Here is a 13,550-nt window from a genome sequence, read left to right on the forward strand (position 1 = left end):
GCAGCTTTACCGCTGCTGCCCGCGCAGGGTGGTAATTTTAATTTTTAAGAAATGCATGGTATTAATTACCTTTAAGTATCAGCAAGGGTTATGTAAGTGTGGAAGTTCTGGGCCATTTTTATTCCCCACATACTTTTATGTGTTTGAAGGTGAATAAATGCTTGTGTGCTTTGAACAAGGAATGCCTTTTTAGGGAGGGGGCAATTCAATTATTGATGTCTTTTGTTTTCTCTTTAGTCATTCCTGAAATTTCCAAGTCTTTTATAAGGAGCATGTAATAATATCTTCATAACCAGAAAAAACGTCACTAAAGAGAATAACCAACAAAGCAAAAAACCCCAGCAGGCAATGGCATTTATATATTTATAAAACAACTCACAAAAGTCATTGAACTATACACTAGAAAAGGGCACATTTATTGTCTGCAAATTATGCCCCATACAGTTTTTTTTTTTAAGATTTTATTTATTTATTTGAGAGAGAGAGAGAGAGCACAAGCAGGGGGAGCAGCAGGCAGAGGGAGAAGCAGACTCCCCCTGCTAAGCAGGGAGACTGAGAGCCCACGCAGGGCCCTGGGATCATAACCTGAGCCAAAGAAAGGCAGGCACTTAACCGACTGAGCCACCCGAGAGCCCCCCCATCATGTTCATTTTAAGAGATTTAAAAAAGCTTTGGAGCTCTTACATTTCATCTTTAGCAGTCTCTGTTGTAGTGCAGAACTTACCGTCTTCATGGAAAGCAAATTCACATACACCAGCAGCAGACGCTCCTGTTGAGTTTCTAAGCGCCCCCTTTCAGGACAATTCATTAAAGCTCTCTAGTTTAGTGTCACCAATTTTGGATTTGGGGTCCTGTAGCCTATTACTAAAGATGACAGTTGTAATCCCGTGGAATAAATAGTTTGCTTCCTGGGGCGCCTGGCTGGCTCAGTTGGAAGAGCAGGCGACTCTCGATCTCAGGGTCGTGCGCTAGAGCCGCACACTGGGTGCAGCAATTACTCAAATAAATAAAACTTTTGACAAAAAATACAAATAAACGGCTTGCGTAAGCAAAGAACAAACGTGTATTTGCTCGTGTGTGCATAAATATTTCTGCAAACGGTGATCAGCTCTGAGGAATAGTAACAGGAAGGAATGGGAGGGGAACTTTTTACTGTTTCATATCTTTTAGTATTGATCAAGACGCTTTTATTATTTTGTTTTAGTACGTTTATTTTTTTATTTTTAGAGAGTGAGCGTGAGCGGGGGAGGGGCAGAGGGAGAGGGAGAAAATCTTAAGCAGGCTCCGCACTCAGTGCAGAGCCTGACCAGGGCTTGATCTCATGACCCTGAGATCACAACCCGAATCAAAACCAGGAGTCGGATGCTTAACAGACTGAGCCACTCAGGCGCCCCCCCAACTTTTTTTTAAAAGTAAGCTCTGTGCCCACCGTGGGGCTCGGATTCACAACCCCCACATCAAGAGCTGCATGCTCTGCTGAGCTAGCCAGGCGCCCCGATAAATAAGTCTTTAAAAAAGCAGGCTGGCTGCTGGTCTGAGTTTGGGTTGATATGGCTATTAAATTGCTGATAAAATTATAGAGCCAAAAAATGGTTTGCATTAGAGAAGATTTGCTATCAACAGGGAAGCCCAAAACACACACTGCACCGGGAACGTGATTTCTTTTTTTTTTTTTTTTAATAACTTTTTTTTTTAAATATTTTATTTATTTATTTGAACAGAGATAGAGACAGCTAGCGAGAGAGGGAACACAAGCAGGGGGAGTGGGAGAGGAAGAAGCAGGCTCATAGCAGAGGAGCCTGATGTGGCTCAATCCCATAACGCCGGGATCACGCCCTGAGCCGAAGGCAGACGCTTAACCGCTGTGCCACCCAGGCGCCCCCGGGAACGTGATTTCTTACCTTTCTGCACGAAGAAGTCGGCACAGAGTATATGCTAGCGGTTTTTCTGATAGTTGACCAAAGCCTTGTCCATCCTCTCTTATCAGGCCTCAGAACCCATGTCTGAGTCCAATCAAGGTGGGGTTCCTAGTTTTAAAGAGCAAATAACACAGGACACTCAGTTACATTTGAATTTTGGATAAACGACAAGTAATTTTGAACATATCAATATTTCTCATATAGAAGACACAATATATAAAAAATGATTCATTGTTGATTTGAACTTCAATTAACTAGGCATCCTGTGTTTTATCTGGCAACCCTAAAGAAAGGTAATGGGTTCCTGCCCAGGCCATGTGTTCCAGGCCAGCCTATGTTGATCTATTCACACTGCCTTCTCTGGCAGTCCCTGGTTGTGGTGGCCCACCACATTCCTCCTGACCGCACAAGAACTCCCCCGGCCCCATGCTCAAAACTCTGGCCCTTCCCTTTCCAATTTCCCGGGATCGTAGAGACTACTCAGAAGAGGGGGCTTGAGTGGCCACTCACTGTCAAGGGCAATGAGATAAATAAGAGGGAAAGCAGTCCCCGCCCCACACTGTCTCTTCTAGGCCAACAAGTCCCCAAAAGCAGACCCCTGGAATCAAACAGCATAATCACAAGCTGGTCTATAATCCAGACAAGGCCAAATGCTGCAGACTTTGTCCACGATCATTTTCCCAACGGAATGTGAAGTCAACAATCCACTGACGATTGGCACTTGCCCTATTTCCAGGGCTTTTACCTTTAAAAGCATCTCAAGGAGCCCAAATCCTCATGCAGACCATTTTGCAGAGGCTGCGGCCTGTCACTGCTGTCTGTTGACAGCACCTGGGTACGGGCTCAAACATCAGTCTCTGCCTGCTGGGCACAAGCCACAGCTGCAGCGTGCTTTCAGAAAAATGGGCCAGGCCAAAGGGGCTCCCTGTCAGTGCTTTTCAATGTTCCCGGTGCAAAGATAAAATTTCACTTTCACAGGACTATACAAACTAAAAATAAAATCGGAAAAAAAAAAAGCGATCTAGTTCTGTATCATTTTTCCCCATGGTCAGGTCCCATTCAGGTCACTGGCTGTGCAGGGAAATCGGTTGTGAACAGTTGCTTGGCTCTGCCTTGCCTGGGGTTTAAGGCTGTCAGCCAGCCGTGCCCTCTGTGATGGCCCCAGAGAGCAGAGCAGACCAGGGTACTTGTGGAAGGTTTGGCAGAGGGTAAAGAGGGAATCCGGTCAGCTTTTCCTCCAGGCACTAGCAGTGGGCTTCCTTGGGTTTTCTCTCACAATGCCCGAATCTCGTAGAAAATAGGCCTAGCCTGTCAAGGACAGGGCAAGGAAATGCTGTGCCATTTCCTGAGGATTGAGAGGGCAGGAGAAAGCCAACAGACAGCAAACGCCTGTCACCATGGCATCTCTTTTTCCCGTTTTCCAGTCCTGAGTCACTTCCCATTTCTAATTTCCTCAAAGATGTCATTCAGCGTAGGGTGGAGAAATTTCTAAGTAATGACACCAACTCATGACACAGAAGGTGAGATGGTTCTCTACATGGGGCTAGTCAGGAAGTGGAAGTCCTGAATCCATACTGCATGATGTTTTACAGATTTTATTTATTCGAGAGAGACAGAGAGAAAGCACAAAATGCAGGCAGGTCAGAAAGAGAAGCAGGCTTGGGGAGCCCGATGTGGAACTCGATCCCCGGACTCCGGCACCATGACCTGAGCCCAAGACAGTCGCTTAACCAACTGAGCCACCCAGGCGTCCCTGCATGATGTTTTTAAAAACTTATGCAACAGGAGCGCCTGGGTGGCTCAGTCGTTAAGCGTCTGCCTTCAGCTCAGGGCGTGATCCCAGGGTCCTGGGATTGAGCCCCGCATCGGGCTCCCTGCTCCACTGGGAGCCTGCTTCTTCCTCTCCCACTCCCCCTGCTTGTGTGCTCTCTCTCGCTGTCAAATAAATAAAATCTTAAAAAAAAAAAAACAACTTACGCAACACACCTAGTCCAGGACGGCATGCTTCCCAGCACCCACTCACCCACAAATCACTTCCGGATTAATCTGCCCATCCCTCTACAGTCCTCCGCTCCAGGCCATCAGACCTTCTGGGCTGGCAGAGAAGACATGTGCTATGCCAGGTCTGAACCTCCTTGAAACGGAGACCATTCAAAATAATTCCTCTCCCCCTTTCACCCTGGTACATGCTGTAAGTTTTTCTTTTTCCTACGATCAGTGGTTCGTTCTCAAAACTTAAGGTGATAATTACATACAGAAAAATTGTTGGGTGATGCAACTGTTCTTTATCTTCCAGTGGTGGTTACTCAACTATGCATTTGCAACTATACACTAAATAAGAAGGGTGAATTTTACCACATGTAAAATTCTGTTTAACAAAAGATTTTTAAAAAACCGCCTAGAGAACTTAGCTCTGATTACGCAGGCCTGAGATGCATCCAAGGAACCTACATTTCCTGTTACTTCGTCCACAGGCGGCTCAACGGTCACATTTGGAAAACACGCTGTAGATACAGCAAGGACCGCCCCCAGCAAAGATGTACAGACCCCTCCGCCCTATGAGAAAGCCCCGGCAGCAGCTGCTGGACACCCTCCAGGAAAACCGCCAAGGGTGCTGGATTGAGCCACAGTGCAGACCTGGATTCTGTTCTCAGCTCTGCCTCAACCTCCATATCCTTCATGCCCCCCGGGTCACATGCTTCCAACTGGAGGTAACTGAAGGAGAGAAAACCCTAAAAATGTTGTATGATTCATATAAGCCTTAGAAATAGTTTTAAACTCCACGTAGCAAAGATTTTAACTTTGATGATGCCATCTTTTCCAGGTATTTGACTCTATTCTGATCGCCAAGTCTGCCAAAGAACCCACTTTCAGAAGGAATTGAGCGCCTTCACTGCTCAGACAGCTTTCCAACAGCTTGCAAGTTCACTACCAAATATGGTCGGCTGACCAGTTTACAATCTGTGCTGCTGAGGGTGCGCTCTGTGCATGACCTACCAGCCAGCCTCTTCTGTGTCTGGGGGAACAGAGGGCGTTTTTGCAACAGATGCCATCCTCTCCTGCCCTTCCCTCCCAGGAAGCAGATTAGCCACACCAAGATCGGGCTGGGTCTGCGGGAACAGCCCCCTCGGAAGGCACTCCTTGTGGAGGAAAGGCCCTGAGAACCAAAGGAGCCTGAGATAGGGTGTGACCCCAGTTTCTATGCTTAGACTTCAGCCTCCCCACTCCTACGCAAGGCCACATACCCTTCCCAGATTAGGATGCCAGAAATATGCCTGTCCATGCGGCCACAGCAGGGTTGTAACTCAGCTGTGAGAAAGGGCATGTTTTGAGCCCAAACATCTACTTGGGAAATTTTCCTGCCCGTGCATTCCCACTGAGATCAATTTACAGGTGAATGTACTAGGAGAGGTTTTCGTATCAGGTTTTCTGTACAAATCATTAAGCTCTCAGGTACTATTTTACACAATGAATGGGGTAAAATCCTCAATATGACACTTACTGGCAGCTGAGTTTTCCAAGTTTGGGAAAAGATGCACAGACCGGGGGTGCCAGGGCAGCTCAGTTGTTAAGCGTCTGCCTTTGGTTCAGGTCGTGATCCCAGAGTCCTGGGATCAAGCCCCGCATCAGGCTCCCTGCTTGGCGGGAAGCCTGCTTCTCCCACTCCCGCTCCCGCTCCCCCTGCTTGTGTTCCCTCTCTCTGTCAAATAAATAAATAAAATCTTAAAAAAAAAAAAAAAAGATGCACAGACCACAAATGAATCTTCTCAACGGTATTCGGCGCTGACCAGTCTTCCTGAGACAAGGCCCTGAGCAGTCCACCCCCACCACTAAGTTTTGTATCAACATACAGAACAAAACTAGCAACGGGAGCTCTCTGGCACTAGAACGGGTAATTCCTTAGCTGTTCACACAACACCCAAGCTGCATGCCACATGACATTAGACTGCTGGTTAACAGCTGAATTCTGCATTAAGAAACTGCATGTTCTAGCTACATTTTCCAGTATCAATACGCTAACCACATCTAATACTTACTGCCCAAGGTAAAGACTCCTCTAAGAGGTTTATTAAAGAAAACACAATTGAGAGTACTATTAAGAAAAACATTTCCAATCTTGGAAGCATATAGCCAGATGTCTTTGCTGGTTCAACAAGCCAATGCTGAAACGCAAAACGCTTACTCTTTTTGTTTCTGTAGAGATTCTGCAGGGGAATAAGATTTTTTGTTTGTTTGGACTCCTGGATTTTGGAATACCATGGACTGCCTCTTTAAAAAGTGATTAAGGTGGAATGTGCATGAACCAAACGCAACATCATTATTAAACACAACACAACCGCATCGGGGACAACAAATATTTTTTAATCTCTCCATGATGTGTGGCCAGAATGAGTGACAAATATGCAATTCAACCTAATGATTTTACCATTTGATGGTGACGATGAATTATTACAGATTCAGGATATAGAGGTGAATTGAAATTTTATCTCCAAGCTCTGTATAGGCGCTGGGGCTTTCTCATTTTTGGGTGGTAAGGCTCTTCATGAGATTACATGATTTCATACAGATACAATAAATCTAATACCTAGGATCTTCCAATCAAAACGACCAGCAACTGTGTATCTTTGATTTCAGGTACTTTTCTTCAGTCAGGAAAGACCCTTCCTTTATAAAAAGGCATTTCTTGAAATAGGTTCAAGTATAACACACTTGCCTTTTACTGAAAGCTGGCTGGCCAAAAAAGGATCACAAACTATAGATGTTATTTTTAGAGATGTACAGTCTCTTAAACGAGACAAGAATAAAGCACGGACATTTACAAGCCGGAAGGGTAAAGCATCGGTATGACTAACAGGAGCAACACGAAGTCCATTCTTGGTACAAACTGCTTAAAAAGCAAGTGTTTCAAACCATCCCTGATTCCTGTGATGCAGAGCACCGAAGGACTTCTTACCAACACCATGGAGTTCTGTCAACTATTTTTTTCTTGAAGCTCCAAGTTCAGACCAATGGCCAATAGTTGGTTTTTTAATACCTTTTACCAGAGGCTCTAACTACTTCATAACATTTTGGAGAAGTAGCTACTGAAACTTGGAAAAAAGTGAACCGCCTAATTTCACACCATGAAGAAATGACAGAGTTAAGATACTGAATGATGGCATTTTTTTCTCCTTAAAGACACAGGTGTCGGGGCGCCCAGGTGGCTCAGTCGTTAAACGTCTGCCTTCGGCTCAGGTCGTGATCCCAGGGTCCTGGGATCAGGCTCCACATCAGGCTCCCTCTCAGCGGGGAGCTTGCTTCTCCCTCTCCCACTTCCCCTGCTCGTGTTCCCTCTCTCGCTGTCTCTGTCAAATAAATAAATAAAATCTTTAAAAAATAAAAAAAATAATTAAAAAAATAAAGACATAGGTGTCCTTCTGAAAGATGTGTGAGAGTTGGAGCTGTGAAACACATTTTAGATGGCAAAGTTCATTTTTATCAAAAGTCATTCTTATAACCATTAGTCAAGGAAAATCCCCAGAAAAATGACTTCAAATGAGGTAACACACTTGTGGTTTTAAATAAGCAAATACAGAAACAGGAAAAACGAAGTCATAAAGCAAAGAAGCTACAAAGTGAACATTAACATTTCTTTAGGAGAAAATATTAATCTAATTCTCCCTTCCAATGTGACTAAGAGCCTGTTTTATAAATATCTTCTGAATAACAGATTTTATTTTTTACTTTATTATTTTATACTAATACCTGCACGTTCCAGAATAACCAGAACGATATTTTTTATAAATTCAGTGTAGACCCAATTAATGGGTTAAGCTAGACACCAGTAGGGCCATCTTCCTGATGGATGTCCATGACATGCCATTAGGGGAAAATGGCTTTGGCAAACTCCCATGTTCAAAGGCTGAAAGAAATGTACCAGGAAACCAGTGAGAGTTGCGAACTCCATGTCATAATTAAAACTTTGGTGACAGAATAAAAAATAGATTTTTAAAGTGTGTGCACATGTGAAGTGACTTAGAGTATCTTTCTGTATACGTTAAGACGTTGAAGAAATTATCCAGACGTAAAATAACATTCTCCTCAGAACAAGCCAAGAGGAAACGCCAAGGGCACTGTGTATAAGAACTAAGTGGACGCTCCTGGCACCACACGTCTTTGCCTGGCATTTCTGCTCAACTCCTTTCCCTCTACGTCAGTCCCAAGTCCCCAACCTTTCCGCTGGCGAAGCCACTCTGTTCTCCTTCAGGCTCTGTGTAGACGGACGCAAGCGTCTGTGTGTTTTCTGTCCTTTGATTGAGAAATCTCCTTGAAGCTCTAGAGACACAAGAATGAACTGATGGCTCTTCATCTCAGCTAAGTTTTGGTGTTTAAAATCTTGTTTTCTATGAAGAATCACTTGAATTTCCTTATAAAACATGTGGTTATGAAGGAAATTATGCGTCTACTAATCATCTAGGACACATCGGGTCTCTGGTTCTTCGAAATTTCCCCTTTAGTCTCACCTGAATTTCCTTTCTCCTTAAGATGTTCAGAGATTCTAAGGCACTTCTCTAGGCTAAAATTTATAGATTAAAAAAAAAAAAAGAAAATCAAAATAAAGGTTAATGCATGGCTAGTCGATAATCTTAAATTTTCTGAGTAGAACAAAGAAAGAAAGAATGAAATGAAAAAGAAATGACCGAAGGGTGCTGCTCCAGGATTCTCCTAAATAATAACTGACATTCTAAAACTAAGACATAAAGAATAGGGGCGCCTGGGTGGCAGAGCGGTTAAGCGTCTGCCTTCGGCTCAGGGCGTGATCCCGGCATTATGGGATCGAGCCCCACAACAGGCTCCTCTGCTATGAGCCTGCTTCTTCCTCTCCCACTCCCCCTGCTTGTGTTCTCTCTCTCGCTGGCTGTCTATCTCTGTCAAATAAATAAATAAAATCTTAAAAAAAAAAAAAAGACATAAAGAATAATACTTTTGGAATTTCAAAGTCAGAGGTGGGTTGCTTTCTCTTAGAAGAGTGAGACACTCAAACGGAAATGCTCCCTGGGAAGAAAAGGCCCCTTCCTTTAAACCTTTACCAAGCTCTCACCCAGATCCTCATAAACTCGGTGACAAAAATGATGTGAACGGATGAGACAGCAAAGCTCTCCAACATAATACAAGACTGAAAACATCTATACAATACTGCAAATTACGGGTGTTACGTGAACCCTAATGCTAGTCATTAACAAACACATATGCCTATAGGGAATAAATACTGAAATTCTCTTTACGTCTACTTACAGGTAGAATCCCTGTTCTGACTGGTTTCCACACAGAATTCTACAATGGCAGAAGTACAGAAATTATGAAAGTTTCACAGTAATTTATAAAACATTAGGAATTTGGATTTAGGCGTTCTGCCATATGCAGTGCAAGCAGCTTTGAGTTTTCTTAGCCTACAAGGGAATTTTTGTATTTCTAATGTTAACATATAAAGAAAATATCCATCACTGGTTTCTTAAGAAACCCGAGAGGCAGGTTTCTGAGTAGAGATTTAAGGCAAATCAAACAGGTCCACAACTGAACAGTGTAGTGGGGCTCATTTTCCAGGCGTGGCTTTGCTGTGCAATGGAGGAATCTTAGTCTCAACTCTGGTCAGGGTCTCCTGCTACCAGGTTGGGGACACCTCTGTACATGAAAGAACTTAAATTATATACACACCATCAAGGCATATACTGGTAACGCTTGAGAATTCAAGGAATCCCGCAGTGAATCATTTATATCCTTTGAAAATACAAACAGGTTTTCAAAGACTAGATACAAGTCTGGGTACATGAACGAGATTCGCAGATTTCTTAAGTAAAGGAGAAAAGACCTCAGCCTCCCCCTACTGAGGACTTTCTTCCCAAGACTGAAAGCTGATGCTTCCTTCTCTGGTTCCTCACGTCTTGGAAATCTTCCGGCAACACAACAGACACTTTTATTAGGTGTGGCATCTATTAAAACTTTAAACCCAGGGTAGCATTCGCTGAACAAAAGTAATAACACTGGCCTAATAGGCATAACTTTAAGGTTTTTTTCCTTTAATATAAAAGTATAACTACAGTGGTCCAATATACAAATACAAAAAAAATTCTCATACTAAAAAAATGTACCATAATACTGTACATACAAAAACTTTTCAACAAGAATGATTTAAATATATCTGTTCTTTTCCAGATCTGGAAGACACAAATGTCAAGTTCCATAACTGTATTATTGCTGGAATATGTGCCCAGGAACACTATTTTCCCCTTTTCTCCCCCCTGTCCCAGCCCCGCTTTCAGAGTCCCCTGAGCTTGGACCATGAGCCAACAGCATCCCTGAAGATAACCAGAGCCAGATGTTTACTCAATGGAAGTCATTCTTCAGTGAGCTGCTGCTTACCATAAACTATGAGAAGCACAAGTTCTAAGCTGAGCCAAGATTAAATCCAGACGGAGGTCTTCCCATCCCCTGATTTGCTACTAGCACTGCTCTTGTTGGACCCAGTCTTGGACCCCACTTTGGCTTTTTTTTCCCGGGGTGCCTGGGGGTTGTTTTGGTGACTGTAGGCCTGGATTGCTAGATCCAAGCGTTCCTGAGCCATTCTGATCTCCCGCTGCAGAGTCTCCAGGTCAGCCGGGAGGTTCTCCTCATGGCTGCCGTACTGTTGTTCCTGGGCGATGTTGGCCTTGTTTTGCTTGTAGGCAATCTTAGCGTTGGACAGTTCGGTGTACTGGATTTGATCTGGTTTGACGGCAATGTTATAGCCAGGAGGAGCAGATGGTGTATTCCAAGTGAAAGGATAATTATAAGCACCCGGATCTTCCAGTTCCCTCCTTTTACTGTTCAGCGAGTCTCGAATTGTCCCAAACCCTAAATGAAGCATTTCCCAAATATTAAGCAATAGACAAAGACCTGTAACACCATACATTATTAGAAGGAAGATGGTCTTTTCAGTGGGTCTAGAAATAAAGCAGTCTATTTTATGAGGGCAAGGAAGTCTGCTGCACACATAAAATGGATGGACTTGGAAGCCATACAGAAAATACTGCCCTATCAGAAAGCCCACCTCAAACACGGTCCTTGCCAGCAACTGCAGCACGTAGATTTTCATAAGCCCATCCTCCCGAATCCGCCGTCGGCCATCATGCTTGGGTTTAGGTTGGTTCTGCTCCTTATTTTCTTTTTCACTCTCCAATTCCATTTCTGGATACATCATGGGATCCTCTTCATGGTCCTCTTCCGTTTCTTCCAGAGCCCGGTGCTGTTTCCAACGCACTGCATAGGGTTTGCTCCGAGCTGCCTTCTTGTCTGCTTCGCCGTGCTCCATTTTGGCAATCTTATGAATGGCATAGCCCAGGTACATCACCGAGGGGGTTGCCACCAGGATGATCTGGAATACCCAGAAGCGCACATGGGAGAGGGGCGCAAAGGCATCGTAGCAGACATTCTCGCAGCCTGGCTGCTCTGTGTTACATACAAATTTGCTTTGCTCATCATAATAGATGGACTCCCCCCCTACAGCTGTCAGGACAATCCGGAAGACAATCAATACAGTGAGCCAGATCTTCCCCACAAACGTGGAATGGTTGTGGATCTCCTCTAGCAGGCGAGTCAGGAAGCTCCAACTCATGGTGACTGAATCGGCTTGCCCTGATAAAAATGGAAAAATGCCAAAGGAAAACCAACAAATATTAAAATCTGAAACAACTTTTTGTTGATAATATCTCTAGGACTTACTTTTCTGAATACTTGAAATCTAACTTCAAGGCTCATGTTAGAAGGACAGAATAAAGAGCATCTCCCGCTCTACCACTGCAGGCAGGACACCTCACCTCAGTCTGTGAGCACCTGTGTGGGCCTGCGGAGTCCCAGAAAGTCTGGCTGGCTTTCATGTCTTCCCTGGTCCCAAAAGTAAAATTGCAGCTATCATCTGAGATGTGTCTCAGACGCAGCATAATGGATTCTTTATGTATACTATTATTTCATAAGAGTTCTTTGTGAGATATAGGTAAGAAAGCAGGACAAGCTGCTTCTGTCCAGTCATGGAGAGACTATCGCTAAGAACGTAAGGGGAACACTTGGGCTGGACTCCACTGTGAGGCGGCACTGTATGAGGAAATTTAAATTTTGGATCTAGTGACAAAGTATTCAAAAGAACTGAGGAGATGATACAGCTGCAAAAAACTGGCAATGATCAAGAACTGAAACAGAAGACAGAGAGGAACTAGGAAGACACTCCTAGCTGGGCTGCACAGCACAGCACAGCAGATTCTAGGTTTCTGTACATTGCTGTACTTTGCTTATGGTAGATGTTGTTTTTTTTTTTTTTTTTTAAGATTTTATTTATTATTCGACAGAGATAGAGACAGCCAGCAAGAGAGGGAACACAAGCAGGGGGAGTGGGAGAGGAATAAGCAGGCTCACAGTGGAGGAGCCTGATGTGGGGCTCGATCCCATAACCCCGGGTTCAGGCCCTGAGCCGAAGGCAGACACTTAACCGCTGTGCCACCCAGGCGCCCCTGTTTATGGTAGATGTTAAGAATGTTTCCAGGGGCGCCTGGGTGCTTCAGTCGTTAAGCGTCTGCCTTTGGCTCAGAGCCTGATCCCAGAGTCCTGGGATAGAGCCCCAGGTCAGGCTCTTCTGCTGGGAGCCTGCTTCTTCCTCTCCCAATCCCCCTGCTTGTGTTGCCTCTCTCGCTTTCTGTCAAATAAATAAAATCTTAAAAAAAAAAAAAAAGTTTCCAAACTGAATTGTGAGGACATTAAATCCAATCAATAGGTAAATCCATTTAAAACAGCATTTTGAAGGACAGTTTTATTCTGAGATTCTTAGATCTATGCCCAGAATCCTGCTAAAAATCATCTAAATGAGGTGATGTATATAAAATCCCTAATGCAACCCCTGACACAAAGCACATTCTCCCCTCTCCTTTTCTCTCCCAGCTTACTTTTGCAGATTATCTGTGATTATCGGATGACCGAAGTTTAAATATACTTTACCTGTTATCCAGAACTTCTGTTATCCAGAATTTTCTTAGAGAAATGATGTTTTGCTTATAACTTTTCCAGATTTCCTCTGGAAGGAAAAAAGACAAGAGAAGGTCATAACCTTCCTCCCACAGAAAATAATGAATCATTAAAATGCCATTTTCAGGAAGAAATGAAGTTTTCTATGAAGCACAGGAATCCATCAGCCTACAACAGGCTTGAGTCTGAATACCACCGTTTATTCCTCTCAATGCATGTGGCAGAAAAAAACTACGTTTAACAGTAACCCAAAGATAATCTTCAGTCATTGTAGTCTAAGAAAACGTGACAGGAAGATGAGTCATTTGTGAAAATCTGAAGCAGATCAGCTCTGGCACCTATAGGAAAAAGCCAAAGCAGAAAAATCTCAACCGGGTCACTAAAGGCCTTGTGAAAATCCTCACCCTGGATGCTCTATTCCCGTTCTATTCCCTGGAGCAGCTAATACCTCTCACTGGGATCTAAGCGGCCAACTGGGAGCAAGCTGTTTAGTTCAAACACCCAACAGCTGGCTCTCAGTCACTGGGACACCCGAATCCACATGAGGTGATTTATAAATTCACACAAAGAAACTGCTCACGGAGAGAAAACACCTGCATCTGT

General features: G+C 43.9%; 1 protein-coding gene across 5 annotated transcripts in view; it reads right to left on the minus strand.

Annotated features, from left to right (window-relative positions):
* Positions 1–8,832: 8,832 nt before the first annotated feature.
* GJC1 (gap junction protein gamma 1) overlaps positions 8,833–13,550 on the minus strand; it is a 35,282-nt gene continuing 30,564 nt past the window's right edge. For 4 of the 5 annotated variants that reach the window (XM_002919745.4, XM_034640519.1, XM_034640520.1 and 1 more), the window contains exons 2-3: positions 12,921–12,996; positions 9,206–11,570 (exon numbers count right to left, since the gene is read on the minus strand). In XM_002919745.4, the coding sequence (XP_002919791.1) occupies positions 10,360–11,550 (1,191 nt within the window). In that variant the 5' untranslated portion in view covers positions 11,551–11,570; positions 12,921–12,996 and the 3' untranslated portion in view covers positions 9,206–10,359. Of the gene's footprint in view, positions 11,571–12,920; positions 12,997–13,550 lie in introns of all 5 variants that reach the window. The other variant, XM_011225658.3, reaches the window with a different exon arrangement.

This window comes from Ailuropoda melanoleuca, chromosome 13 (genome assembly GCF_002007445.2).
Source record: "Ailuropoda melanoleuca isolate Jingjing chromosome 13, ASM200744v2, whole genome shotgun sequence".
Lineage (NCBI taxonomy): Eukaryota > Metazoa > Chordata > Mammalia > Carnivora > Ursidae > Ailuropoda > Ailuropoda melanoleuca.